General features: G+C 43.9%; 1 protein-coding gene across 1 annotated transcript in view; it reads right to left on the reverse strand.

Annotated features, from left to right (window-relative positions):
• Positions 1-948: 948 nt before the first annotated feature.
• LOC135535729 (unconventional myosin-XV-like) overlaps positions 949-25777 on the reverse strand; it is a 56590-nt gene continuing 31761 nt past the window's right edge. The window contains exons 7-12 of the mRNA XM_064962160.1: positions 21641-21731; positions 21543-21548; positions 18738-18841; positions 1473-1536; positions 1245-1358; positions 949-1116 (exon numbers count right to left, since the gene is read on the reverse strand). Coding sequence (XP_064818232.1) covers positions 949-1116; positions 1245-1358; positions 1473-1536; positions 18738-18841; positions 21543-21548; positions 21641-21731 — 547 coding nt within the window. The remainder of the gene's footprint in view (positions 1117-1244; positions 1359-1472; positions 1537-18737; positions 18842-21542; positions 21549-21640; positions 21732-25777) is intronic.

A 25777-nucleotide genomic window follows, 5' to 3' on the forward strand; every position in this document is an offset into this window, starting at 1 on the left:
CTTTGGAAGTAGACATTCCCCAGACTATCCCTTTAAGGTTTGGGTTAGACAGCCATATCTTTGGGAGTAGACATTCTCCAGACTATCCCTTTAAGGTTGGGGTTAGACGACCATACCTCATATCTTTGGAAGTAGACATTCCCCAGACTATCCCTTTAAGGTTCGGGTTAGACAGTCATACCTCATATCTTTGGAAGTAGACATTCCCCAGACTATCCCTTTAAGGTTGGGGTTAGACTACCATACCTCATATCTTTGGAAGTAGACATTCCCCAGACTATCCCTTTAAGGTTCGGGTTAGACAGTCATACCTCATATCTTTGGAAGTAGACATTCCCCAGACTATCCCTTTAAGGTTCGGGTTAGACTACCATACCTCATATCTTTGGAAGTAGACATTCCCCAGACTATCCCTTTAAGGTTCGGGTTAGACTACCATACCTCATATCTTTGGAAGTAGACATTCCCCAGACTATCCCTTTAAGGTTCGGGTTAGACAGTCATACCTCATATCTTTGGAAGAAGACATTCTCCAGACTATCCCTTTAAGGTTTGGGTTAGACAGCCATATCTTTGGGAGTAGACATTCCCCAGACTATCCCTTTAAGGTTTGGGTTAGACTACCATACCTCATATCTTTGGAAGTAGACATTCTCCAGACTATCCCTTTAAGGTTCGGGTTAGACAGTCATACCTCATATCTTTGGAAGTAGACATTCCCCAGACTATCCCTTTAAGGTTGGGGTTAGACAGTCATACCTCATATCTTTGGAAGTAGACATTCTCCAGACTATCCCTTTAAGGCTTGGGTTAGACTACCATACCTCATATCTTTGGAAGTAGACATTCCCCAGACTATCCCTTTAAGGTTCGGGTTAGACTAACATACCTCATATCTTTGGTAGTAGACATTCTCCAGACTATCCCTTTAAGGTTCGGGTTAGACAGTCATACCTCATATCTTTGGAAGTAGACGTTCCCCAGGTGTAGAATAGAAGACAGGACTCTAAAGATGGACGCCTGGTCGTCAGGGGTGAAGTGAAGGATCTCCATAGCAGCCAGCAGACGGAGGAAGTCCTCCCTGTCACTCTTTCCTGCTATCCCACAATCCCCTCCCTGGACACACATGAACATCGCCATCAGCTGTGTGTGTGTGTGTGTGTGTAGTGTGTGTGTGTGTGTGTGTGTGTGTGTGTGTGTGTGTGTGTGTGTGTGTGTGTGTGTGTGTGTGTGTGTGTGTCTACCTGGTTCAGGTAATAGTAGGTCTCAGCCTCCTGCAGGTAGAAGGCCTGCCTCTGCTGGGGGGGGAGACCTGACAGCATCTCATAGAAGATATGATAGTTCCTCTCATCTCTGGCCTGTAGAAACATCTCAGTCATTTAGCACCTATTCAAAGACACATGTGTCCATGTGACTGTGGGGTGTGGTGTGGTGTGTGTGTGTGTGTGTGTGGTGTGGTGTGTGTATCTCACCTGGAAGACTATACGGGACTTTTCCATCAGATACTGAGAGGTTATGGCACCGCTGATCACACCCCTAGACACACACACACACACACACACACACACACACACACGAGTTAACACACACACACCCCTAGAGTTAACACACACACACCCCTAGAGTTAACACACACACACACACCCCTAGAGTTAACACACACACACCGCTAGAGTTAACACACACACAACCCTAGAGTTAACACACACACACACCCCCTAGAGTTAACACACACACACCCCTAGAGTTAACACACACACACTGCTAGAGTTAACACACACACACACCCCTAGAGTTAACACACACACCACCCCTAGAGTTAACACCCCCTAGAGTTAACACACACACACCCCTAGAGTTAACACGGCAGTATGTAAACAAAGTGGCATAGTTAAAGTGGCTAGTGATACATGTATTACATAAGGATGCAGTCGATGATATAGAGTACAGTATATACATATGCATATGAGAAGAATAATTTAGGGTAAGTAACATTATATAAGGTAGCATTGTTTAAAGTGGCTAGTGATATATTTACATCATTTCCCATCAATTCCCATTATTAAAGTGGCTGGAGTTGAGTCAGTGTGTAGGCAGCAGCCACTCAATGTTAGTGGTGGCTGTTTAACAGTCTGATGGCCTTGAGATAGAAGCTGTTTTTCAGTCTCTCGGTCCCAGCTTTGATGCACCTGTACTGACCTCGCCTCCTGGATGATAGCGGGGTGAACACGCAGTGGCTTGGGTGGTTGATGCCCTTGATGATCGTTATGGCCTTCCTGTAACAACGGGTGGTTTAGGTGTCCTGGAGGGCAGGTAGTTTGCCCCCGGTGATGCGTTGTGCAGACCTCACTACCCTCTGGAGAGCCTTACGGTTGAGGGCGGAGCAGTTGCCGTACCAGGCGGTGATACAGCCCGCCAGGATGCTCTCGATTGTGCATCTGTAGAAGTTTGTGAGTGCTTTTGGTGACAAGCCGAATTTCTTCAGCCTCCTGAGGTTGAAGAGGCGCTGCTGCGCCTTCTTCACGATGCTGTCTGTGTGAGTGGACCAATTCAGTTTGTCTGTGATGTGTATGCCGAGGAACTTAAAACTTGCTACTCTCTCCACTACTGTTCCATCGATGTGGATAGGGGGTGTTCCCTCTGCTGTTTCCTGAAGTCCACAATCATCTCCTTAGTTTTGTTGACGTTGAGTGTGAGGTTATTTTCCTGACACCACACTCCAAGGGCCCTCACCTCCTCCCTGTAGGCCGTCTCGTCGTTGTTGGTAATCAAGCCTACCACTGTTGTGTCGTCCGCAAACTTGATGATTGAGTTGGAGGCGTGCGTGGCCACGCAGTCGTGGGTGAACAGGGAGTACAGGAGAGGGCTCAGAACGCACCCTTGTGGGGCCCCAGTGTTGAGGATCAGCGGGGAGGAGATGTTGTTACCTACCCTCACCACCTGGGGGCGGCCCGTCAGGAAGTCCAGTACCCAGTTGCACAGGGCGGGGTCGAGACCCAGGGTCTCGAGCTTGATGACGAGCTTGGAGGGTACTATGGTGTTGAATGCCGAGCTGTAATCGATGAACAGCATTCTCACATAGGTATTCCTCTTGTCCAGATGGGTTAGGGCAGTGTGCAGTGTGGTTGAGATTGCATCGTCTGTGGACCTATTTGGGCGGTAAGCAAATTGGAGTGGGTCTAGGGTGTCAGGTAGGGTGGAGGTGATATGGTCCTTGACTAGTCTCTCAAAGCACTTCATGATGACGGAAGTGAGTGCTACGGGGCGGTAGTCGTTTAGCTCAGTTACCTTAGCTTTTTTGGGAACAGGAACAATGGTGGCCCTCTTGAAGCATGTGGGAACAGCAGACTGGTATAGGGATTGATTGAATATGTCCGTAAACACACCAGCCAGCTGGTCTGCGCATGCTCTGAGGGCGCGGCTGGGGATGCCGTCTGGGCCTGCAGCCTTGCGAGGGTTAACACGTTTAAATGTTTTACTCACCTCGGCTGCAGTGAAGGAGAGACCGCATGTTTCCGTTGCAGGCCGTGTCAGTGGCACTGTATTGTCCTCAAAGCGGGCAAAAAAGTTATTTAGTCTGCCTGGGAGCAAGACATCCTGGTCCGTGACTGGGCTGGATTTCTTCCTGTAGTCCGTGATTGACTGTAGACCCTGCCACATGCCTCTTGTGGCTGAGCCGTTGAATTGAGATTCTACTTTGTCTCTATACTGACGCTTAGCTTGTTTGATTGCCTTACGGAGGGAATAGCTGCACTGTTTGTATTCAGACATGTTACCAGACACCTTGCCCTGATTGAAAGCAGTGGTTCACACTTTCAGTTTCACGCGAATGCTGCCATCAATCCACGGTTTCTGGTTAGGGAATGTTTTAATCGTTGCTATGGGAACGACATCTTCAACGCACGTTCTAATGAACTCACACACCGAATCAGCGTATTCGGTAATGTTGTTATCTGATGCAATACGAAACATGTCCCAGTCCACATGATGGAAGCAGTCTTGGAGTGTGGAGTCAGCTTGGTCGGACCAGCGTTGGACAGACCTCAGCGTGGGAGCTTCTTTTTTAAATTTTTGTCTGTAGGCAGGTATCAGCAAAATGGAGTCGTGGTCAGCTTTTCCGAAAGGGGGGCGGGGCAGGGCCTTATATGCGTCACAGAAGTTAGAGTAACAGTGATCCAAGGTTTTTCCACCCCTGGTTGCGCAATCGATATGCTGATAAAATTTAGGGAGTCTTGTTTTCAGATTAGCCTTGTTAAAATCTCCAGCAACAATGAATGCAGCCTACGGATAAATGGTTTCCAGTTTGCAAAGAGTTAAATAAAGTTTGTTCAGAGCCATCGATGTGTCTGCTTGGGGGGGGATATATACGGCTGTGATTATAATCGAAGAGAATTCTCATGGTAGATAATGCGGTCTACATTTGATTGTGAGGAATTCTAAATCAGGTGAACAGAAGGATTTGAGTTCCTGTATGTTTCTTTCATCGCACCATGCCTCGTTAGCCATAAGGCATACACCCCCACCCCTCTTCTTTACCAGAAAGGTGTTTGTTTCTGTCGGCGCGATGCGTGGAGAAACCCGTTGGCTGCACCGCTTCGGATAGCGTCTCTCCAGTGAGCCATGTTTCCGTGAAGCACAGAACGTTACAGTCTCTGATGTCCCTCTGGAATGCTACACTTGCTCGGATTTCATCAACCTTGTTGTCAAGAGACTGGACATTGGCAGGAAGAATGCTAGGAAGTGGGGCACGATGTGCCCGTCTCCGTAGTCTGACCAGAAGACCGCCTCGTTTCCCTCTTTTTCTGAGTCGTTTTTTTGGGTCGCTGCATGCAATCCATTCCGTTGTCCTGTTTGTAAGGCAGAACACAGGATCTGCGTCGCGAAAAACATATTCTTGGTCGTACTGATGGTGAGTTGACGCTGATCTTATATACAGTAGTTCTTCTCGACTGTATGTAATGAAACCTAAGATGACCTGAGGTACTAATGTAAGAAATAACACGTAAAAAAAACAAAAAACTGCATTGTTTCCTAGGAATGCGAAGCGAGGCGGCCATCTCTGTCGGCGCCGGAAGTAAGGAGGAGTTATAGATAGAGGAAGAGGTTATAGATAGAGGTTGCAGATAGAGGTTATAGATAGAGGATAGAGGTTAAAGATAGAGGATAGAGGTTATAGATAGAGGTTGTAGATACAGCTTATAGATAGAGGTTATAGATAGAGGATAGAGATAATAGATAGAGGATATAGGTTATAGATAGAGGTTATAGACCAGAGGATAGAGGTTATAGACCAGACGATATAGGTTATAGACCAGAGGATATAGGTTATAGACCAGAGGATAGAGGTTATAGACCAGAGGATATAGGTTATAGACCAGAGGATAGAGGTAATAGACCAGAGGATAGAGGTAATAGACCAGAAGATAGAGGTTATAGATAGAGGTTATAGACCAGAGGGTAGAGATTATAGATAGAGGATATAGACCAGAGGATAGAGTTTATAGACGTGAGGATAGAGGTTATAAATAGGGGTTATAGGCCAGGGGATAGAGGTTATAGATAGAGGTTATAGACCATAGGATAGAGGTTATAGATAGAGGTTATAGATAGAGGATAGAAGTTATAGATAGAGGTTATAGACCAGAGAATAGAGGTTATAGATAGGAGGTTATAGACCAGAGGATAGAGGTTATAGATAGAGGTTATAGATAGAGGATAGAGGTTATAGATAGAGGTTATAGACCAGAGGATGGAGGTTATAGACCAGAGGATGGAGGTTATAGACCAGAGGATAGAGTTTATAGACCAGAGGATAGAGGTTATAGATAGAGGTTATAGACCAGAGGATAGAGATTATAGACCAGAGGATAGAGGTTATAGATAGAGTTATAGACCAGAGGATAGAGGTTATAGATAGAGGTTATAGATAGAGGATAGAGGTTATAGATAGAGGTTATAGACCAGAGGATGGAGGTTATAGACCAGAGGATGGAGGTTATAGACCAGAGGATAGAGTTTATAGACCAGAGGATAGAGGTTATAGATAGAGGTTATAGACCAGAGGATAGAGGATATAGACCAGAGGATAGAGGTTATAGACCAGAGCATAGAGGTTATAGACCAGAGGATAGAGGATATAAATAGAGGTTATAGACCAGAGGATAGAAGTTATAGACCAGAGGATAGAGGATATAGACCAGAGAATAGAGGTTATAGACCAGAGGATAGAGGTTATAGATAGAGGTTATAGACCAGAGGATAGAGGATATAGACCAGAGGATAGAGGTTATAGACCAGAGCATAGAGGTTATAGACCAGAGGATAGAGGATATAAATAGAGGTTATAGACCAGAGGATAGAAGTTATAGACCAGAGGATAGAGGTTATAGACCAGAGGATAGAGGATATAAATAGAGGTTATAGACCAGAGGATAGAAGTTATAGACCAGAGGATAGAGGTTATAGACCAGAGGATAGAGGTTATAGACCAGAGCATAGAGGTTATAGACCAGAGGATAGAGGATATAAATAGAGGTTATAGACCAGAGGATAGAAGTTATAGACCAGAGGATAGAGGATATAGACCAGAGGATAGAGGATATAGACCAGAGGATAGAGGTTATAGACCAGAGGATAGAGGTTATAGACCAGAGGATAGAGGTTATAGACCAGAGCATAGAGGTTATAGACCAGAGGATAGAGGATATAGACCAGAGGATAGAGGTTATAGACCAGACGATAGAGGTTATAGATAGAGGTAATAGACCAGAGGATGGAGGTTATAGATAGAGGTTATAGACCAGAGGATAGAGGTTATAGACCAGAGGATAGAGGTTCAAGATAGAGCTTATAGACCAGAGAATAGAGGTTATAGACCAGAAGATAGAGGTTATAGATAGAGGTTATAGATAGAGGATAGAGGTTATAGACCAGAGGATAGAGGTTATAGACCAGAGGATAGATGTTACAGACCAGACGATAGAGGTTATAGACCAGAGGATAGAGGTTATAGACCAGAGGATAGAGGTTATAGATAGAGGTTATAGACCAGAGGATAGAGGTTATAGACCAGACGATAGAGGTTATAGACCAGAGGATAGCTGTTACAGACCAGAGGATAGAGGTTATAGACCAGAGGATAGAGGTAATAGACCAGAAGATAGAGGTTATAGATAGAGGTTATAGACCAGAGAGTAGAGATTATAGATAGAGGATATAGACCAGAGGATAGAGTTTATAGACGTGAGGATAGAGGTTATAAATAGAGGTTATAGGCCAGGGGATAGAGGTTATAGATAGAGGTTATAGACCAGAGAATAGAGGTTATAGATAGGAGGTTATAGACCAGAGGATAGAGATTATAGACCAGAGGATAGAGGTTATAGATAGAGTTATAGACCAGAGGATAGAGATTATAGATAGAGGTTATAGATAGAGGTTATAGATAGAGGATAGAGGTTATAGATAGAGGTTATAGACCAGAGGATGGAGGTTATAGACCAGAGGATGGAGGTTATAGACCAGAGGATAGAGTTTATAGACCAGAGGATAGAGGTTATAGATAGAGGTTATAGACCAGAGGATAGAGGATATAGACCAGAGGATAGAGGATATAAATAGAGGTTATAGACCAGAGGATAGAAGTTATAGACCAGAGGATAGAGGTTATAGACCAGAGGATAGAGGTTATAGATAGAGGTTATAGACCAGAGGATAGAGGATATAGACCAGAGGATAGAGGTTATAGACCAGAGCATAGAGGTTATAGACCAGAGGATAGAGGTTATAGATAGAGGTTATAGACCAGAGGATAGAGGATATAGACCAGAGGATAGAGGTTATAGACCAGAGCATAGAGGTTATAGACCAGAGGATAGAGGATATAAATAGAGGTTATAGACCAGAGGATAGAAGTTATAGACCAGAGGATAGAGGATATAGACCAGAGGATAGAGGTTATAGACCAGAGGATAGAGGTTATAGACCAGAGGATAGAGGTTATAGACCAGAGGATAGAGGTTATAGACCAGAGCATAGAGGTTATAGACCAGAGGATAGAGGATATAGACCAGAGGATAGAGGTTATAGACCAGAGGATAGAGGTTATAGACCAGAGCATAGAGGTTATAGAGCAGAGGATAGAGGATATAAATAGAGGTTATAGACCAGAGGATAGAAGTTATAGACCAGAGGATAGAGGATATAGACCAGAGGATAGAGGTTATAGACCAGAGGATAGAGGTTATAGACCAGAGCATAGAGGTTATAGACCAGAGGATAGAGGATATAGACCAGAGGATAGAGGTTATAGATAGAGGATAGAGGTTATAGACCAGACGATAGAGGTTATAGATAGAGGTAATAGACCAGAGGATGGAGGTTATAGATAGAGGTTATAGACCAGAGGATAGAGGTTATAGACCAGAGGATAGAGGTTCAAGATAGAGCTTATAGACCAGAGAATAGAGGTTATAGACCAGAAGATAGAGGTTATAGATAGAGGTTATAGATAGAGGATAGAGGTTATAGACCAGAGGATAGAGGTTATAGACCAGAGGATAGATGTTACAGACCAGACGATAGAGGTTATAGACCAGAGGATAGAGGTTATAGACCAGAGGATAGAGGTTATAGATAGAGGTTATAGACCAGAGGATAGAGGTTATAGACCAGACGATAGAGGTTATAGACCAGAGGATAGCTGTTACAGACCAGAGGATAGAGGTTATAGACCAGAGGATAGAGGTAATAGACCAGAAGATAGAGGTTATAGATAGAGGTTATAGACCAGAGAGTAGAGATTATAGATAGAGGATATAGACCAGAGGATAGAGTTTATAGACGTGAGGATAGAGGTTATAAATAGAGGTTATAGGCCAGGGGATAGAGGTTATAGATAGAGGTTATAGACCAGAGAATAGAGGTTATAGATAGGAGGTTATAGACCAGAGGATAGAGATTATAGACCAGAGGATAGAGGTTATAGATAGAGTTATAGACCAGAGGATAGAGATTATAGATAGAGGTTATAGATAGAGGTTATAGATAGAGGATAGAGGTTATAGATAGAGGTTATAGACCAGAGGATGGAGGTTATAGACCAGAGGATGGAGGTTATAGACCAGAGGATAGAGTTTATAGACCAGAGGATAGAGGTTATAGATAGAGGATATAGACCAGAGGATAGAGGATATAAATAGAGGTTATAGACCAGAGGATAGAAGTTATAGACCAGAGGATAGAGGTTATAGACCAGAGGATAGAGGTTATAGATAGAGGTTATAGACCAGAGGATAGAGGATATAGACCAGAGGATAGAGGTTATAGACCAGAGCATAGAGGTTATAGACCAGAGGATAGAGGTTATAGAATGAGGTTATAGACCAGAGGATAGAGGATATAGACCAGAGGATAGAGGTTATAGACCAGAGCATAGAGGTTATAGACCAGAGGATAGAGGATATAAATAGAGGTTATAGACCAGAGGATAGAAGTTATAGACCAGAGGATAGAGGATATAGACCAGAGGATAGAGGTTATAGACCAGAGGATAGAGGTTATAGACCAGAGGATAGAGGTTATAGACCAGAGGATAGAGGTTATAGACCAGAGCATAGAGGTTATAGACCAGAGGATAGAGGATATAGACCAGAGCATAGAGGTTATAGAGCAGAGGATAGAGGATATAAATAGAGGTTATAGACCAGAGGATAGAAGTTATAGACCAGAGGATAGAGGATATAGACCAGAGGATAGAGGTTATAGACCAGAGGATAGAGGTTATAGACCAGAGCATAGAGGTTATAGACCAGAGGATAGAGGATATAGACCAGAGGATAGAGGTTATAGATAGAGGATAGAGGTTATAGACCAGACGATAGAGGTTATAGATAGAGGTAATAGACCAGAGGATGGAGGTTATAGATAGAGGTTATAGACCAGAGGATAGAGGTTATAGACCAGAGGATAGAGGTTCAAGATAGAGCTTATAGACCAGAGAATAGAGGTTATAGACCAGAGGATAGAGGTTATAGATAGAGGTTATAGATAGAGGATAGAGGTTATAGACCAGAGGATAGAGGTTATAGACCAGAGGATAGATGTTACAGACCAGACGATAGAGGTTATAGACCAGAGGATAGAGGTTATAGACCAGAGGATAGAGGTTATAGATAGAGGTTATAGACCAGAGGATAGAGTTTATAGCCCAGACGATAGAGGTTATAGAATGAGGTTATAGACCAGAGCATGGAGGTTATAGACCAGAGGATAGAGGTTATAGATAGAGATTATAGACCAGAGGATAGAGGTTATAGACCAGAGGATAGAGTTTATAGATAGAGATTATAGACCAGAGCATAGAGGTTATAGGCCAGAGGATAGAGGTTATAGACCAGAGCATAGAGGTTATAGGCCAGAGGATAGAGGTTATAGACCAGAGGATAGAGGTTATAGATCAGAGGATATAGGTTTTAGACCAGAGGATAGAGGTTATAGACCAGAGGATAGAGGTTATAGACCAGAGGATAGAGGTTATAGACCAGAGAATAGAGATAATAGACAAGAGGAAATAGGTTATAGATAGAGGTTATAGACCAGAGGATAGAGGTTATAGACCAGAGCATAGAGGTTATAAACCAGAGGATAGAGGTTATAGATAGAGGATAGAGGTTATAGATAGGAGGTTATAGACCAGAGGATAGAGATTATAGACCAGAGGATAGAGGTTATAGATAGAGTTATAGACCAGAGGATAGAGGTTATAGATAGAGGTTATAGATAGCGGTTATAGACCAGAGGATGGAGGTTATAGACCAGCGGATGGAGGTTATAGACCAGAGGATAGAGTTTATAGACCAGAGGATAGAGGTTATAGATAGAGGTTATAGACCAGAGGATAGAGGATATAGACCAGAGGATAGAGGTTATAGACCAGAGGATAGAGGTTACAGACCAGAGCATAGAGGTTATAGACCAGAGGATAGAGGATATAGACCAGAGGATAGAGGTTATAGACCAGAGGATAGAGGATATAGACCAGAGGATAGAGGTTATAGATAGAGGATAGAGGTTATAGACCAGACGATAGAGGTTATAGATAGAGGTAATAGACCAGAGGATGGAGGTTATAGATAGAGGTTATAGACCAGAGGATAGAGGTTATAGACCAGAGGATAGAGGTTCAAGATAGAGCTTATAGACCAGAGAATAGAGGTTATAGACCAGAGGATAGAGGTTATAGATAGAGGTTATAGATAGAGGATAGAGGTTATAGACCAGAGGATAGAGGTTATAGACCAGAGGATAGATGTTACAGACCAGACGATAGAGGTTATAGACCAGAGGATAGAGGTTATAGACCAGAGGATAGAGGTTATAGATAGAGGTTATAGACCAGAGGATAGAGTTTATAGCCCAGACGATAGAGGTTATAGAATGAGGTTATAGACCAGAGCATGGAGGTTATAGACCAGAGGATAGAGGTTATAGATAGAGATTATAGACCAGAGGATAGAGGTTATAGACCAGAGGATAGAGTTTATAGATAGAGATTATAGACCAGAGCATAGAGGTTATAGGCCAGAGGATAGAGGTTATAGACCAGAGCATAGAGGTTATAGGCCAGAGGATAGAGGTTATAGACCAGAGGATAGAGGTTATAGATCAGAGGATATAGGTTTTAGACCAGAGGATAGAGGTTATAGACCAGAGGATAGAGGTTATAGACCAGAGGATAGAGGATATAAATAGAGGTTATAGACCAGAGGATAGAAGTTATAGACCAGAGGATAGAGGATATAGACCAGAGGATAGAGGTTATAGACCAGAGGATAGAGGTTATAGACCAGAGGATAGAGGTTATAGACCAGAGCATAGAGGTTATAGACCAGAGGATAGAGGATATAGACCAGAGGATAGAGGATATAAATAGAGGTTATAGACCAGAGGATAGAAGTTATAGACCAGAGGATAGAGGTTATAGACCAGAGGATAGAGGTTATAGATAGAGGTTATAGACCAGAGGATAGAGGATATAGACCAGAGGATAGAGGTTATAGACCAGAGCATAGAGGTTATAGACCAGAGGATAGAGGTTATAGATAGAGGTTATAGACCAGAGGATAGAGGATATAGACCAGAGGATAGAGGTTATAGACCAGAGCATAGAGGTTATAGACCAGAGGATAGAGGATATAAATAGAGGTTATAGACCAGAGGATAGAAGTTATAGACCAGAGGATAGAGGATATAGACCAGAGGATAGAGGTTATAGACCAGAGGATAGAGGTTATAGACCAGAGGATAGAGGTTATAGACCAGAGGATAGAGGTTATAGACCAGAGCATAGAGGTTATAGACCAGAGGATAGAGGATATAGACCAGAGGATAGAGGTTATAGACCAGAGGATAGAGGTTATAGACCAGAGCATAGAGGTTATAGAGCAGAGGATAGAGGATATAAATAGAGGTTATAGACCAGAGGATAGAAGTTATAGACCAGAGGATAGAGGATATAGACCAGAGGATAGAGGTTATAGACCAGAGGATAGAGGTTATAGACCAGAGCATAGAGGTTATAGACCAGAGGATAGAGGATATAGACCAGAGGATAGAGGTTATAGATAGAGGATAGAGGTTATAGACCAGACGATAGAGGTTATAGATAGAGGTAATAGACCAGAGGATGGAGGTTATAGATAGAGGTTATAGACCAGAGGATAGAGGTTATAGACCAGAGGATAGAGGTTCAAGATAGAGCTTATAGACCAGAGAATAGAGGTTATAGACCAGAAGATAGAGGTTATAGATAGAGGTTATAGATAGAGGATAGAGGTTATAGACCAGAGGATAGAGGTTATAGACCAGAGGATAGATGTTACAGACCAGACGATAGAGGTTATAGACCAGAGGATAGAGGTTATAGACCAGAGGATAGAGGTTATAGATAGAGGTTATAGACCAGAGGATAGAGGTTATAGACCAGACGATAGAGGTTATAGACCAGAGGATAGCTGTTACAGACCAGAGGATAGAGGTTATAGACCAGAGGATAGAGGTAATAGACCAGAAGATAGAGGTTATAGATAGAGGTTATAGACCAGAGAGTAGAGATTATAGATAGAGGATATAGACCAGAGGATAGAGTTTATAGACGTGAGGATAGAGGTTATAAATAGAGGTTATAGGCCAGGGGATAGAGGTTATAGATAGAGGTTATAGACCAGAGAATAGAGGTTATAGATAGGAGGTTATAGACCAGAGGATAGAGATTATAGACCAGAGGATAGAGGTTATAGATAGAGTTATAGACCAGAGGATAGAGATTATAGATAGAGGTTATAGATAGAGGTTATAGATAGAGGATAGAGGTTATAGATAGAGGTTATAGACCAGAGGATGGAGGTTATAGACCAGAGGATGGAGGTTATAGACCAGAGGATAGAGTTTATAGACCAGAGGATAGAGGTTATAGATAGAGGTTATAGACCAGAGGATAGAGGATATAGACCAGAGGATAGAGGATATAAATAGAGGTTATAGACCAGAGGATAGAAGTTATAGACCAGAGGATAGAGGTTATAGACCAGAGGATAGAGGTTATAGATAGAGGTTATAGACCAGAGGATAGAGGATATAGACCAGAGGATAGAGGTTATAGACCAGAGCATAGAGGTTATAGACCAGAGGATAGAGGTTATAGACCAGAGCATAGAGGTTATAGACCAGAGGATAGAGGATATAAATAGAGGTTATAGACCAGAGGATAGAAGTTATAGACCAGAGGATAGAGGATATAGACCAGAGGATAGAGGTTATAGACCAGAGGATAGAGGTTATAGACCAGAGGATAGAGGTTATAGACCAGAGGATAGAGGTTATAGACCAGAGCATAGAGGTTATAGACCAGAGGATAGAGGATATAGACCAGAGCATAGAGGTTATAGAGCAGAGGATAGAGGATATAAATAGAGGTTATAGACCAGAGGATAGAAGTTATAGACCAGAGGATAGAGGATATAGACCAGAGGATAGAGGTTATAGACCAGAGGATAGAGGTTATAGACCAGAGCATAGAGGTTATAGACCAGAGGATAGAGGATATAGACCAGAGGATAGAGGTTATAGATAGAGGATAGAGGTTATAGACCAGACGATAGAGGTTATAGATAGAGGTAATAGACCAGAGGATGGAGGTTATAGATAGAGGTTATAGACCAGAGGATAGAGGTTATAGACCAGAGGATAGAGGTTCAAGATAGAGCTTATAGACCAGAGAATAGAGGTTATAGACCAGAGGATAGAGGTTATAGATAGAGGTTATAGATAGAGGATAGAGGTTATAGACCAGAGGATAGAGGTTATAGACCAGAGGATAGATGTTACAGACCAGACGATAGAGGTTATAGACCAGAGGATAGAGGTTATAGACCAGAGGATAGAGGTTATAGATAGAGGTTATAGACCAGAGGATAGAGTTTATAGCCCAGACGATAGAGGTTATAGAATGAGGTTATAGACCAGAGCATGGAGGTTATAGACCAGAGGATAGAGGTTATAGATAGAGATTATAGACCAGAGGATAGAGGTTATAGACCAGAGGATAGAGTTTATAGATAGAGATTATAGACCAGAGCATAGAGGTTATAGGCCAGAGGATAGAGGTTATAGACCAGAGCATAGAGGTTATAGGCCAGAGGATAGAGGTTATAGACCAGAGGATAGAGGTTATAGATCAGAGGATATAGGTTTTAGACCAGAGGATAGAGGTTATAGACCAGAGGATAGAGGTTATAGACCAGAGGATAGAGGTTATAGACCAGAGAATAGAGATAATAGACAAGAGGAAATAGGTTATAGATAGAGGATAGAGGTTATAGACCAGAGCATAGAGGTTATAAACCAGAGGATAGAGGTTATAGATAGAGGATAGAGGTTATAGATAGGAGGTTATAGACCAGAGGATAGAGATTATAGACCAGAGGATAGAGGTTATAGATAGAGTTATAGACCAGAGGATAGAGGTTATAGATAGAGGTTATAGATAGCGGTTATAGACCAGAGGATGGAGGTTATAGACCAGCGGATGGAGGTTATAGACCAGAGGATAGAGTTTATAGACCAGAGGATAGAGGTTATAGATAGAGGTTATAGACCAGAGGATAGAGGATATAGACCAGAGGATAGAGGTTATAGACCAGAGGATAGAGGTTACAGACCAGAGCATAGAGGTTATAGACCAGAGGATAGAGGATATAGACCAGAGGATAGAGGTTATAGACCAGAGGATAGAGGTTATAGACCAGAGCATAGAGGTTATAGACCAGAGGATAGAGGATATAAATAGAGGTTATAGACCAGAGGATAGAAGTTATAGACCAGAGGATAGAGGATATAGACCAGAGGATAGAGGTTATAGACCAGAGGATAGAGGTTATAGATAGAGGATAGAGGTTATAGACCAGACGATAGAGGTTATAGATAGAGGTAATAGACCAGAGGATGGAGGTTATAGATAGAGGTTATAGACCAGAGGATAGAGGTTATAGACCAGAGGATAGAGGTTCAAGATAGAGCTTATAGACCAGAGAATAGAGGTTATAGACCAGAGGATAGAGGTTATAGATAGAGGTTATAGATAGAGGATAGAGGTTATAGACCAGAGGATAGAGGTTATAGACCAGAGGATAGATGTTACAGACCAGACGATAGAGGTTATAGACCAGAGGATAGAGGTTATAGACCAGAGGATAGAGGTTATAGATAGAGGTTATAGACCAGAGGATAGAGGTTATAGACCAGACGATAGAGGTTATAGAATGAGGTTATAGACCAGAGCATGGAGGTTATAGACCAGAGGATAGAGGTTATAGATAGAGGATAGAGGTTATAGATAGAGATTATAGACCAGAGGATAGAGGTTATAGACCAGAGGATAGAGTTTATAGATAGAGATTATAGACCAGAGCATAGAGGTTATAGGCCAGAGGATAGAGGTTATAGACCAGAGCATAGAGGTTATAGACCAGAGGATAGAGGATATAGACCAGAGGATAGAGGTTATAGACCAGAGGATAGAGGTTATAGACCAGAGCATAGAGGTTATAGACCAGAGGATAGAGGATATAAATAGAGGTTATAGACCAGAGGATAGAAGTTATAGACCAGAGGATAGAGGATATAGACCAGAGGATAGAGGTTATAGACCAGAGGATAGAGGTTATAGATAGAGGATAGAGGTTATAGATAGAGGTAGTAGACCAGAGGATGGAGGTTATAGATAGAGGTTATAGACCAGAGGATAGAGGTTATAGACCAGAGGATAGAGGTTCAAGATAGAGCTTATAGACCAGAGAATAGAGGTTATAGACCAGAGGATAGAGGTTATAGATAGAGGTTATAGATAGAGGATAGAGGTTATAGACCAGAGGATAGAGGTTATAGACCAGAGGATAGATGTTACAGACCAGACGATAGAGGTTATAGACCAGAGGATAGAGGTTATAGACCAGAGGATAGAGGTTATAGATAGAGGTTATAGACCAGAGGATAGAGGTTATAGACCAGACGATAGAGGTTATAGAATGAGGTTATAGACCAGAGCATGGAGGTTATAGACCAGAGGATAGAGGTTATAGATAGAGGATAGAGGTTATAGATAGAGATTATAGACCAGAGGATAGAGGTTATAGACCAGAGGATAGAGTTTATAGATAGAGATTATAGACCAGAGCATAGAGGTTATAGGCCAGAGGATAGAGGTTATAGACCAGAGGATAGAGGTTATAGATCAGAGGATATAGGTTTTAGACCAGAGGATAGAGGTTATAGACCAGAGGATAGAGGTTATAGACCAGAGAATAGAGATAATAGACAAGAGGAAATAGGTAATAGATAGAGGTTATAGACCAGAGGATAGAGGTTATAGACCAGAGCATAGAGGTTATAAACCAGAGGATAGAGGTTATAGATAGAGGATAGAGGTTATAGATAGGAGGTTAAAGACCAGAGGATAGAGATTATAGACCAGAGGATAGAGGTTATAGATAGAGTTATAGACCAGAGGATAGAGGTTATAGATAGAGGTTATAGATAGCGGTTATAGACCAGAGGATGGAGGTTATAGACCAGCGGATGGAGGTTATAGACCAGAGGATAGAGTTTATAGACCAGAGGATAGAGGTTATAGATAGAGGTTATAGACCAGAGGATAGAGGATATAGACCAGAGGATAGAGGTTATAGACCAGAGGATAGAGGTTATAGACCAGAGGATAGAGGTTATAGACCAGAGGATAGAGGTTATAGACCAGAGGATAGAGGATGTTGACCAGAGGATAGAGGTTATAAATAGAGGTTATAGACCAGAGTATAGAGGTTATAGATAGAGGTAAGAGGCCAGAGGATAGAGGTTATAGACCAGAGGATAGAGGTTATAGACCAGAGCATAGAGGTTATAGACCAGAGGATAGAGGATATAAATAGAGGTTATAGACCAGAGGATAGAAGTTATAGACCAGAGGATAGAGGATATAGACCAGAGGATAGACGTTATAGACCAGAGGATAGAGGTTATAGACCAGAGGATAGAGGTTATAGACCAGAGCATAGAGGTTATAGACCAGAGGATAGAGGATATAGACCAGAGGATAGAGGTTATAGACCAGAGGATAGAGGTTATAGATAGAGGATAGAGGTTATAGACCAGACGATAGAGGTTATAGATAGAGGTAATAGACCAGAGGATGGAGGTTATAGATAGAGATTATAGACCAGAGGATAGAGGTTATAGAGCAGAGGATAGAGGTTCAAGATAGAGCTTATAGACCAGAGAATAGAGGTTATAGATAGAGGTTATAGATAGAGGATAGAGGTTATAGACCAGAGGATAGAGGTTATAGACCAGAGGATAGAGGATATAGACCAGAGGATAGAGGTTATAGACCAGAGGGTCCTGTGTGGCTCAGTCGGTAGAGCATGGCGCTTGCAACGCCAAGCGTCGTGGGTTCGTTTCCCACTGGGGCCACCCATATGCAAAAGTAGTGGCCCCAGCCGACTTGTAAGTCGCTTTGGACAAAAGCGTCTGCTAAATCGGATATATTATATATTATTATTATCAGAGGATAGAGGTTATAGATAGAGGTTATAGATAGAGGATAGAGGTTATAGACCAGAGGATAGAGGATGTTGACCAGAGGATAGAGGTTATAAATAGAGGTTATAGACCAGAGGATAGAGGTTATAGACCAGAGGATAGAGGTTATAGACCAGAGGATAGAGGTTATAAATAGAGGTTATAGACCAGAGGATAGAGGATATAGACCAAAGGATAGAGGTTATAGACCAGAGGATAGAGGTTATAGACCAGAGGATAGAGGATATAGACCAGAGGATAGAGGATATAGACCAGAGGATAGAGGTTATAGACCAGAGGATAGAGGTTATAAATAGAGGTTATAGATAGAGGATAGAGGTTATAGACCAGAGGATAGAGGTTATAGACCAGAGGATAGAGGTTATAGACCAGAGGATAGAGGTTATAGACCAGAGGATAGAGGATGTTGACCAGAGGATAGAGCTTATAGATAGAGGTTATAGACCAGAGTATAGAGGTTATAGATAGAGGTTATAGACCAGAGTATAGAGTTATTGATCATACTCACTGTTCCAGATAGATCTATGTATACCAGATCATACTCACTGTTCCAGATAGATCTATATATACCAGATCATACTCACTCCTCCAGATAGATCTCCACGTATTTCCCGAAGCGACTGGAGTTGTCGTTGCGAACTGTTTTGGCATTTCCAAAGGATTCTAGAAGAGGAGCTGCCTCAAGAATCTGGCAGCGTATTCAGAGATAAAACATCAGAATGAAAATATCATCATGTAGAACAAGTCCAGTGCAGCTAGCTACTCTACAGAACACAGCAGGTAGAACATGTAGACAGTGCAGCTAGCTACTCTACAGAACACAGCAGGTAGACATGTAGACAGCTAGCTACTCTACAGAACACAGCAGGTAGACATGTAGACAGCTAGCTACTCTTCAGAACACAGCAGGTAGAACATGCAGACAGTGTAGCTAGCTACTCTACAGAACACAGCAGGTAGACATATAGACAGTGTAGCTAGCTACTCTACAGAACACAGCAGGTAGAACATGTAGACAGTGTAGCTAGCTACTCTACAGAACACAGCAGGTAGACATGTAGACAGTGTAGCTAGCTACTCTACAGAACACAGCAGATAGAACATGCAGACAGTGGAGCTAGCTAATCTACAGAACACAGCAGGTAGAACATGTAGAAAGTGTAGCTAGCTACTCTACAGAACACAGCAGGTAGACCTGTAGACAGCTAGCTACTCTACAGAACACAGCAGGTAGACATGTAGACAGCTAGCTACTCTACAGAACACAGCAGGTAGAACATGTAGACAGCTAGCTACTCTACAGAACACAACAGGTAGAACATGTAGACAGTGTAGCTAGCTACTCTACAGAACACAGCAGGTAGAACATGTAGACAGCTAGCTACTCTACAGAACACAGCAGGTAGAACATGTAGACAGCTAGCTACTCTACAGAACACAACAGGTAGAACGTGTAGACAGCTAGCTAGTCTTCAGAACACAGCAGGTAGAACATGTAGACAGCTAGCTACTCTACAGAACACAGCAGGTAGAACATGCAGACAGTGTAGCTAGCTACTCTACAGAACACCGCAGGTAGAACATGCAGACAGTGTAGCTAGCTACTCTACAGAACACCGCAGGTAGAACATGCAGACAGTGTAGCTAGCTACTCTACAGAACACAGCAGTTAGAATATGCAGACAGTGTAGCTACTCTACAGAACACAGCAGGTAGAACATGCAGACAGTGTAGCTAGCTACTCTACAGAACACAACAGGTAGAACATGTAGACAGCTAGCTAGTCTTCAGAACACAGCAGGTAGAACATGTAGACAGCTAGCTACTCTACAGAACACAGCAGGTAGAACATGCAGACAGTGTAGCTAGCTACTCTACAGAACACAACAGGTAGAACATGTAGACAGCTAGCTACTCTTCAGAACACAGCAGGTAGAACATGTAGACAGCTAGCTACTCTACAGAACACAGCAGGTAGAACATGCAGACAGTGTAGCTAGCTACTCTACAGAACACAGCAGGTAGAACATGCAGACAGTGTAGCTACTCTTCAGAACACAGCAGGTAGAACATGCAGACAGTGTAGCTAGCTACTCTACAGAACACCGCAGGTAGAACATGCAGACAGTGTAGCTGGCTACTCTACAGAACACAGCAGGTAGAACATGCAGACAGCTAGCTACTCTACAGAACACAGCAGGTAGAACATGTAGACAGTGGAGCTAGCTACTCTACAGAACACAGCAGGTAGAACATGCAGACAGTGTAGCTAGCTACTCTACAGAACACAGCAGGTAGAACATGCAGACTGCTAGCTACTCTTCAGAACACAGCAGGTAGAACATGCAGACTGCTAGCTACTCTACAGATCACAGCAGGTAGAACATGCAGACAGCTAGCTACTCTACAGAACACAGCAGGTAGAACATGCAGACAGCTAGCTACTCTTCAGAACACAGCAGGTAGAACATGCAGACAGCTAGCTACTCTACAGAACACAGCAGGTAGAACATGCAGACAGCTAGCTACTCTTCAGAACACAGCAGGTAGAGCATGCAGACAGCTAGCTACTCTGCAGAGACAGTCAGAACAGTCACAACAGCACAGCGCAGAGACAATCAGAACAGTCACAACAGTAAACAGAGACACAGTCAGAACAGTCACAACAGTACAGCAGAGACACAGTCACAACAGAGACACAGTCACAATGGTAATAGAATGGAATGATAGTATGGCAATAGAATGGAATGATAGTATGGTAATAGAATGGAATGATAGTATGGCAATAGAATGGAATGATATTATGGTAATAGAATGTAATGATAGTATGGTAATAGAATGGAATGATAGTATGGTAATAGAATGGAATGATAGTATGGTAATAGAATGGAATGATATTATGGTAATAGAATGGAATGATATTATGGTAATAGAATGGAATGATACTATGGTAATAGAATGGAATGATATTATGGTAATAGAATGGAATGATAGTATGGTAATAGAATGGAATGATAGTATGGTAATAGAATGGAATGATAGTATGGTAATAGAATGGAATGATAGTATGGTAATAGAATGGAATGATAGTAATGGAATGATAGTATGAATAGAATGGAATGATAGTATGGTAATAGAATGGAATGATAGTATGGTAATAGAATGGAATGATAGTATGGTAATAGAATGGAATGATAGTATGGTAATAGAATGGAATGATAGTATGGTAATATAATGGAATGATATTATGGTAATAGAATGGAATGATAGTATGGTAATATAATGGAATGATAGTATGGTAATAGAATGGAATGATAGTATGGTAATTGGGACACAAACCAAGCTTTACTGAACACTGACAGACAGAGAGGCATGCAGAAACCAGCTACCTTAATCTGAGCAGCACAGACACAGGGAGTCATACACAGGAAGACAAGGTTAGGATACAGAAGTGTGTGTGAGAGTGTGTGTGAGTGTGTGTGTTTACCTGTTGTGTAATGTTGTGTTTGTGGTGTATTGCTGCTAGGTAACGCAGCAGCAGTTTAGTGGCCTCAGTCTTCCCTGATCCACTCTCCCCACTGAAACACACACAGAACTTAATGTCAATATAAACACTAAAACACCACCAACACACAGGTCACTACTGGATCTGAAGTTCTAAGTACAAATAAAACAAGACACATGCTTTTTTTCAGTGAAGAAGTTGGTCAAGGTTGGTTTCTTTTACAGAAACAAAGCATGTCTGACTTTTGTTAATAGGAAGGAAATTGTCCAGGACACTTTTATGTCTATTTTAGATTCTGGGGATATTATCTATATGCACGCAGCACTATACTTAAACCCCTAGATGCTGTTTTCCACTGTGCCCTTAGGTTTATTGCCGGTGATGGTTCTAGAACTCACCGTTGTTCCCTTAGGTTTATTGCCGGTGATGGTTCTAGAACTCACCATTGTTCCCTTAGGTTTATTACCGGTGATGGTTCTAGAACTCACCATTGTTCCCTTAGGTTTATTGCCGGTGATGGTTCTAGAACTCACCATTGGGCCCTGAGGTTTATTACTGGTGATGGTTCCAGAACTCACCATTGTTCCCTTAGATTTGTTACAGGTGATGGTTCTAGAACTCACCATTGTTCCCTTAGGTTTATTACTGGTGATGGTTCTAGAACTCACCATTGTTCCCTTAGGTTTATTACTGGTGATGGTTCTAGAACTCACCATTGTTCCCTGAGGTTTATTACCGGTGATGGTTCTAGAACTCACCATTGTTCCTTTAGGTTTATTACTGGTGATGGCTCTAGAACTCACCATTGTTCCCTTAGGTTTATTACTGGTGATGGTTCTAGAACTCACCATTGTTCCCTTAGGTTTATTACTGGTGATGGTTCTAGAACTCACCATTGTTCCCTGAGGTTTATTACTGGTGATGGTTCTAGAACTCACCATTGTGTTTTTTATTAAAAAGTGGGTTGGGCCTTTAGGTATGTAAGGAAAGAGCAGCATTCTCTTGTGTTTATTTACAAATCATTCAGGCATAAACTTCCTATGTATCTATCATCATTAATTCAATTTAGACTTCCAAATGACCAACCCTGGTCTCAAGCTTAGATAACACTGGAGGCCCCTTCGGTCTCCACAGAGTTGGGTAAAGCTAATTTTACTGTTTTGGGGCCCTTTATGGGGAACAAGTTACAGAGCTGTCTGAGATGTTCTGGTCCACCTGGGTCGTTCAGATAAACCTGTCTGTTTCATTTTATTTGGTATGCGTTGGATGTGTTTCTGCAGGGCTCATCTGGAAAAGATACCCTGGTCTCAGAATGACTTCCCTGTCAAAATGAAGGTCAAAAAACAACAAGCCTTTCCTTACCACCCCTGCCAACAGCTTACCACTAAACACCATCATTATGATCCAGTCCAGAGTGGACCTGTGTGCTCGGTGTAGGGTGACGGTAACGGGGAGGTTTTCAGTTAACCAGAGACGGAGAGCTGAAACTTAACGCTGGAATGTGCTCACTGGGCCAACTTCACACTCCCTCTGAGACGTGATATGATACCGGCACCGACATGGCTGGTCTTTCCTTACAGATGTCTCCGTCAGAACACAGCTAGAGTGTCCCAGACAGGGGGTCCGTCAGAACACAGCTAGAGTGTCCCAGACAGGGGGGTCAGTCAGAACACAGCTAGAGTGTCCCAGACAGGGGGGGTCCGTCAGAACACAGCTAGAGTGTCCCAGACAGGGGGGTCCGTCAGAACACAGCTAGAGTGTCCCAGACAGGGGGTCCGTCAGAACACAGCTAGAGTGTCCCAGACAGGGGGTCCTTCAGAACACAGCTAGAGTGTCCCAGACAGGGGGGTCTTTCAGAACACAGCTAGAGTGTCCCAGACAGGGGGGTCCGTCAGAACACAGCTAGAGTGTCCCAGACAGGGGGTCCGTCAGAACACAGCTAGAGTGTCCCAGACAGGGGGTCCGTCAGAACACAGCTAGAGTGTCCCAGACAGGGGGTCCGTCAGAACACAGCTAGAGTGTCCCAGACAGGGGGGTCCGTCAGAACACAGCTAGAGTGTCCCAGACAGGGGGTCCGTCAGAACACAGCTAGAGTGTCCCAGACAGGGGGTCCGTCAGAACACAGCTAGAGTGTCCCAGACAGGGGGGTCAGTCAGAACACAGCTAGAGTGTCCCAGACAGGGGGTCCGTCAGAACACAGCTAGAGTGTCCCAGACAGGGGGGTCCGTCAGAACACAGCTAGAGTGTCCCAGACAGGGGGTCCGTCAGAACACAGCTAGAGTGTCCCAGACAGGGGGGTCAGTCAGAACACAGCTAGAGTGTCCCAGACAGGGGGGTCCTTCAGAACAAAGATAGAGTGTCCCAGACAGGGGGTCCGTCAGAACACAGCTAGAGTGTCCCAGACAGGGGGGTCCGTCAGAACACAGCTAGAGTGTCCCAGACAGGGGGGTCCTTCAGAACACAGCTAGAGTGTCCCAGACAGGGGGGGTCCGTCAGAACACGGCTAGAGTGTCCCAGACAGGGGGTCCTTCAGAACACAGCTAGAGTGTCCCAGACAGGGGGGTCCTTCAGAACACAGCTAGAGTGTCCCAGACAGGGGGTCCTTCAGAACACAGCTAGAGTGTCCCAGACAGGGGGTCCGTCAGAACACAGCTAGAGTGTCCCAGACAGGGGGTCCTTCAGAACACAGCTAGAGTGTCCCAGACAGGGGGTCCTTCAGAACACAGCTAGAGTGTCCCAGACAGGGGGTCCGTCAGAACACAGCTAGAGTGTCCCAGACAGGGGGTCCGTCAGAACACAGCTAGAGTGTCCCAGACAGGGGGTCAGTCAGAACACAGCTAGAGTGTCCCAGACAGGGGGTCCGTCAGAACACAGCTAGAGTGTCCCAGACAGGGGGTCCGTCAGAACACAGCTAGAGTGTCCCAGACAGGGGGTCCTTCAGAACACAGCTAGAGTGTCCCAGACAGGGGGTCAGTCAGAACACAGCTAGAGTCCCAGACAGGGGGTCCGTCAGAACACAGCTAGAGTGTCCCAGACAGGGGGGGTCAGTCAGAACACAGCTAGAGTGTCCCAGACAGGGGGGTCCGTCAGAACACAGCTAGAGTGTCCCAGACAGGGGGTGCGTCAGAACACAGCTAGAGTGTCCCAGACAGGGGGTGACCTTCAGAACACAGCTAGAGTGTCCCAGACAGGGGGGCCCGTCAGAACACAGCTAGAGTGTCCCAGACAGAAGGGGGGTCTTTCAGAACACAGCTAGAGTGTCCCAGACAGGGGGTCCGTCAGAACACAGCTAGAGTGTCCCAGACAGGGGGGGTCCGTCAGAACACAGCTAGAGTGTCCCAGACAGGGGGTCCGTCAGAACACAGCTAGAGTGTCCCAGACAGGGGGTCCTTCAGAACACAGCTAGAGTGTCCCAGACAGGGGGGGTCCGTCAGAACACAGCTAGAGTGTCCCAGACAGGGGGGGTCCGTCAGAACACAGCTAGAGTGTCCCCGACAGGGGGTCCGTCAGAACACAGCGAGAGAGTCCCAGACAGGGGGGGGGGGGTTCCGTCAGAACACAGCTAGAGTTTCCCAAAAAGGGGGGTCCTTCAGAACACAGCGAGAGAGTCCCAGACAGGGGGGTCCTTCAGAACACAGCTAGAGTGTCCCAGACAAGGGGGGTCCCGTCAGAACACAGCTAGAGTGTCCCAGACAGGGGGGTCCGTCAGAACACAGCTAGAGTGTCCCAGACAGGGGGGTTCCTTCAGAACACAGCTAGAGTGTCCCAGACAGGGGGTCCTTCAGAACACAGCTAGAGTGTCCCAGACAGGGGGTCAGTCAGAACACAGCTAGAGTGTCCCAGACAGGGGGTCCTTCAGAACACAGCTAGAGTGTCCCAGACAGGGGGCGTCCTTCAGAACACAGCTAGAGTGTCCCAGACAGGGGGGTCCGTCAGAACACAGCTAGAGTCCCAGACAGGGGGGGTCCGTCAGAACACAGCTAGAGTGCCCCAGACAGGGGGGGTCAGTCAGAACACAGCTAGAGTGGCCCAGACAGGGGGGGTCCGTCAGAACACAGCTAGAGTGTCCCAGACAGGGGGTCCGTCAGAACACAGCTAGAGTGTCCCAGACAGGGGGTC

This window comes from Oncorhynchus masou, unplaced genomic scaffold (assembly GCF_036934945.1).
Source record: "Oncorhynchus masou masou isolate Uvic2021 unplaced genomic scaffold, UVic_Omas_1.1 unplaced_scaffold_506, whole genome shotgun sequence".
Lineage (NCBI taxonomy): Eukaryota > Metazoa > Chordata > Actinopteri > Salmoniformes > Salmonidae > Oncorhynchus > Oncorhynchus masou.